Below are 5,666 nucleotides of genomic sequence, written 5' to 3'. Positions count from 1 at the left end.
ACAATTTACATATTGAGGTTTCCTGAACATTGTTGGCACAAGGTTTTGTGTTCCTACATGAATGAACATGGAACCAGACATATCCATCGTCCCAACAAGATTACTTGCAAAGAATTATAGATGTTAATGTTAGGAACACATATGCCAAGGTTGGGTCTATTGCATAAAAGTAAAACAGCTCGGCACTATATAAAATATCTACAGAAATCATCAAAGAAATCATAAAAGAGAGTTGCTTGATTTCTTATTTTTAACCTTAAAACATGCTAGTTCCTCATCCAATCAAAATATAATCTTTTTAGCACAATAATCAAAATAGAGTTTCAACAAGTGTCATAGAATGGCACAGAAAACAAATCCCTCAAATCATGTTTAGAGAGAACTTTATTCTGATAATTGGTTATGCTAATGCATTTACCAATTGAAATCGAAAGTTTCAGAAACCACCGCCTCCATACGCATGCTGGAAGGTTTCAATTAGCGCATTGTTGCTCAAATTGAGCTACACATTCAAAAAAAAAAAAAAAACAGTAAATTATAACAGAAACAAGAAGCAAAATAGAGAGATCGAGATGGAAATTGAAGAAGTTATACCTGTGCGGGTGTTTTCTTCTGATCAAATCTCTCACCGTCAATTAGAAACATAATAGCTCTATAATCAGTATCCGTTCTCTGACAGTGATTGTGCAAAAGCTTCGAAATTACAGTATGCTCGTTAATCAAATAATTCTTTATGGTCCTATCCTGTAAACAGAGATGCCTCAATATTTGGAACATCGATTCATTCATTCCCCAAATTATTTATATATAAATCGAACGCAATGGACATAACAGGAAGAGAAGAGAAGAGAAGAGAACAGAAGGGAAGAAATAAAAACCTGAGATTTAACACGAATATTGAGTTTTTTAATCTCTGGATCTATTGTTCGCGATTCCATGAAAGCCAAAATTTTTAGAGAGAAAACAAAGAGAAAAGATGAAGAAGAAGAAGATATATAAGAGGAAATTGAGAGTCCGTCAAATTAAATTCAAAAGGCAAACAAACAAGGAAAGTCAAAGATTTAGGAATGTCAAATTAAATTCAAAAGGCACAATTAAGTCTGTCAAATTCAATTCTAAGGCAAAACAAGGAAAGCTATCAACTGGAATACAGCTTTTCTTTCTTTTCACCATTTTGTTCTATAAAGCTGTATTTATCCATTCGCTTTCAATACATTTTGCTACAATTGGTTTTTTTTTTTTTTTTTTTTTTACAACTTGAAAGCTGAAAATTTGGCTTAAATTGATCTTCACTGTCAAATTAAAGCACCATTTTGACTCTTAATTTATTAATTTTAATAGGCAGGATTAGTCCAAAAATGGATGAATGCATGCTCCATCTTACTCTTACTCAATTGAAAAATAATTGAAAAGAAGATAAATATTTTTTCTTCAAAAAAAAAAAAGAGAAATATTTTAATATGAAATTTTTTGGACACAAATAAAGTGAAGTCTTCGTTAGATATTAATATAAAATTCTATTAAATCCAAATAAAACAGTAACTTAAAAAAAAACTATAAATACACTTCATTTTTTTTGACGCAAAGAATAAGAGCTTCATTAATAATCAGCCGCCAAGGCAGTACAGAGGAAGTCAGGATGATATTCAGCTCAATGCTAATGAACCTGATCATGCTAAGCAAGACATCATTGAGCAGGTACATGATGCTGAAACTGAGATTGAGGGTATAGATGCTCAAACTGATACGTCACTGCAAAAAACCAAGTCCCTCAGAAGAGTTAAGAAGAAGGCTAACAAACCTCTTCTTATCGATCTCTTGGCAGAGTCTCCCTCTTTAGAGCCAACTACGGATCCCTCCACTATCCAGTTTGAGTACTTTTCTCATCACACTGAGTCTCCTTCCACTATTATGGAGAAAAATCAAGCCACAGTCACTCAGATTGAGGAACATGCCAAGACTCCACCCAATCCAAACCCTGCCGAGCAAGATCTCGAAGACACAGAGACTCAACATGAGAAAACTGCTATGGAACCACCTGTTCACACTCCACATCCTCATCAAGACCAAAATCCACCACCATCCAGCTCCACCTTCATTCCTGTGTCTGAACCAGTTTTAGATAAGCACCAAGCCCACTTTACAGCAACTCAGGCTGGTCGTCTGATGCGGATTCCGGAGAATCCTCACTAAGGGATAAGTGTACCCCGTCGTTATCAAGTAATAAATTTCTGGTTTAAGTCCAGGTTATCGTCCACAGGATTTATTTCTACAAGTATCAAGCTACTCGATCTCGGATGTTATCTAGGCTTAGGGGGTTTTGAGTTTGGTTTGTTTAATTAATCTACTCCTAGGTTGAATTATGCTAATCCTAGCTAAGTTATCTAATTCTAACTAAGTTATCTAATTCTAACTAAGTTATTCTAAGCCTAACTAAGTTACTCTACCCCTAATTGATCTTTCATTAATGAAACTATTCGAAGGAACATGGTATGAACGATAATAATAAAGATAGATTATCAAGTCTATTGAATAAAGACCTAATCTAAGTCACTTGTATTCAAGGCGATTAACCCTACTTACCCTCCTGAGGTTCCTAGCGCGTGATTCCCTAAGGCCGAAACTAGGTCTAAGGCTCAGTAAATTGGCGCTTAATCAACTAAGAGGTTGTCAATCTCCTAGGCTCTGACTAGGTCAGATTCAGCTCGCAATATGTGCCTACTAGATTTTGGGGCTTTTGAATGAGTTAAACCAATTGAATAAAGCGTAGGACAAGAATTAGACAATAAACATAGAACAAAACAAGAGCTAAATTATTATTAAAGGCGAAGGTAATTGTCACAAGATATAATAAGTCAAGTTCGGCAACTGTATCAAAGAGTACAAATATGGAAAGATAAAAGGAGATACAAAAATCCCTTTCAGGGAACCTGTTTACTCTGCAGCCGGCGACTTGATCTTAAGGACGGACCTTGATAATTCCTCGGTAGAAAGCTTTGAAGGAGCTTCAATGGAGTTTGAGGAAGGTGGAGAAGATGAAGAGGAATTATAACGGGAAAGCTAAAATAATTTACAAAAACGAAAGATATCTAATTTACAATTGAAAATTCCTATTTATAGATGCGTCTCGGGCCTCGTTTAGACCTATTTTCGTGTCCTAGTTGGTGTAGGAAGACGTGGGGCCAAACGTGGCTTCGTGGGGGCGGAATTGGTCTTTTTGACCAATTCCCGCAGGGCTGCTCGCCGAGCAGGAAAGGCTGCTCGGCGAGCATGGCTGCTCGCGCCGAGCAGGCGCCTGGTGGCCTGCTCGGCGAGCAGGCTCCTGCTCGGTGAGCAGGCATAGCCTGCTCGGCGAGCAGAAATGGCCCGTGGGGCCCTGCTCGCCGAGCGTTTTCGCCCGAAGCGCGCTCGATCCAAGCTCGATGAGTTCCGCGACCTTTTTCGTCCGACTTCACACCTGCACATGCATAAAAACTCCGAAAAACATTAGTCCAAAAGCCAAATTGATCCGTCAACCGCTTATTTTGAGCAAACGCTTCGTTTGGTGCGACTTTTGACGGACCAATTAGCTTCAAAATATAACGGAATTCTAATACGCATGCTATTTCGGTCGTATTTACCTAAATTGATTACAAAACGAGCCTAAACAACGAAAAGTAAATAGAATGTTCTCAATTCCTAACTAACTCACACAAAAGCATTTAAATGCGAGAATTGCTCGCTTATTAGCCAAATAACTCTAAAAACCGTCCTAAAACCGTACCCAAAGATAGGGGTTTTTGACCCCTATCAAACCTCCTCGCACTTAAAACTTTACTTGTCCCCAAGTAAACTAAAAAACTAAACCCGCCATCACAAGCAAGCTAGAAAACTTCCCAGTTTGACTAGGTGCTTGACACAATTTCGAGTATCTGTAATTACATGCATTCGGAAATACAAAGTAGAGACACGATATCCAAAAGCCGCATTTCAATTACAATAGGTCATAGTTTTAAGCAAAAAGGACACATGTTCAATTAAACGAGCTTGAGGGGATCGCTAAGTAAAACACCTCACCATAGGTAGTTCACTCATTCACACAATTTTTGGTGGCTAAGGTTATTACTCTCGGCTTATGTTCTTGCTTAGGATTACGTTGATTTTGCACGTTCATCCGAGTTCCTCTACTATGCTATATGACTCCGATGATATCAAAAACAGCCTCTAATTGGGGTTGTAATGTGGTTAGAGGGTTAAAGGTACAACAAAGGTTAAATGTTCTAGCGCTGCAAAAACAAAGTTTAAATGGCTTTAGCAAATATGAAGTGACTGAGCTTTTTATTCATCCCTTATTATTTTCGTTTTGGGGTGTTTTCTTTGAGACGTTTTTGATTTTTCTAAAAACTGGGAAATGGAGTTCTTCCCTTTTGTTCGTCTCTTTTCTTTTCTTTTTCTTTTTCTTTTTCTGTTTTTCTCTTTCTTTTCCCCTTTTTTTTCTCTTTTTGGGATAGTGATGCTCATTCACTTTTTAGTCTTTTGGCTTGCTACTGTAATGTCATAAACAAAGATAAAGCGCTAGAAGAAAACAAAGGCTCAAGTCAAGCTTTGCAAAAACAAAGGTTAAGCGGCGAACCAAATTGTGGTTCGCAAAAACGGGTTAGAATGAAAGAAAAAAATCTACAAACTACAAAAATGTAGGCTCAAAGGGGCTTCCTAGAGTGGATGAAAAAGAAAAAATAAGGTAAAGAAAAGGGTTAATTCTAATGAGGCTGATTCATCGTTTATCATCTCAAACCATTACATGTAGGTTCAACATAGTATTAGGTGCAAAAATCTGTAATCTTCCACAAGTCAAAGCATTCACACAAAAATGTCAAGAAAAAGAGCTTTTTGATGTTCGTTCTTAGGCTCAAATTCAACTCACAATTCTTTGGGTTTCAATTTTGTGTTTACTAGTTTTCCCCAAACTCAAGTTTAATATTACATGCCTTCAATTCTTAAGTTATCTACCTTAGTAATGATTTTAGCATTTCTTCAAAAGTAGGGTCTGAATGCAAACCGTAGCTCATGCTTTTACAGATACAAGAGTTGTGTCCTACGCCTAAACTAGTTGTCATGCAATTTTAGATTCGGTTCTCAGCCCTCAAAGACAAATAACGAAGTTTAGATTCGAAGGAGGTTCACGGTTTTAGGTCCTAAACATGCAAAAACATAAATAAAGCAAAAATAAAACACCAAAACGCAAACCTAAACTAGACACGACGCAACAAAAATTTAAAATTTATACAATTTTTGTAAGTTTGTCTACCCCTCCTCCTTACACTAAAAATATGCAATAAGTTCCAACATTGCATCATAAATCATGAAGTACGAGTGTAAAAAGTTAGGGTGGAGAAGACAACTTACTGATCGGCCGGGAGGTATGGCCAAGGCATGTTGTAGCGCTCGCAGTAGTCTGCCGCTACGTACTCAAGACCCGAAAGCCTTCGGTCCATGTTCTGCTCAAAGTTGGTGAACCGTTGGTCCATCTGCTGAACAGTGTTAAAGGTTCGTAGGTTAAGATCTCGCATTTCTGCCATCATAGTGTTGATGGCTTGGAACTGGGCCTCCGTCCCCGGTGCTTGGTGTTCCCTTTGGTCTCCTGCTGTCGCAGGTTCTTCTTCCTCGGGTTCCTTGTCCCTTTGTTG

General features: G+C 37.8%; 1 protein-coding gene across 1 annotated transcript; it reads right to left on the bottom strand.

The window, feature by feature from the left end:
- Positions 1 to 240: 240 nt before the first annotated feature.
- LOC136217363 (uncharacterized) lies at positions 241 to 1,027 on the bottom strand. Its single transcript, XM_066003965.1, has 3 exons — positions 879 to 1,027; positions 595 to 744; positions 241 to 502 (listed from the first exon to the last, which is right to left on the bottom strand). The coding sequence occupies exons 1-3, from the start codon at positions 936 to 938 to the stop codon at positions 437 to 439; spliced, it is 276 nt and encodes a 91-aa protein (XP_065860037.1). The 5' UTR covers positions 939 to 1,027; the 3' UTR covers positions 241 to 436.
- Between the last annotated feature and the right edge of the window lie 4,639 nt (positions 1,028 to 5,666).

The sequence above is a fragment of the Euphorbia lathyris genome, chromosome 2, assembly GCF_963576675.1.
Source record: "Euphorbia lathyris chromosome 2, ddEupLath1.1, whole genome shotgun sequence".
Taxonomy (NCBI): Eukaryota; Viridiplantae; Streptophyta; class Magnoliopsida; order Malpighiales; family Euphorbiaceae; genus Euphorbia; species Euphorbia lathyris.
This window is presented reverse-complemented; position numbering and strand designations above follow the sequence as displayed.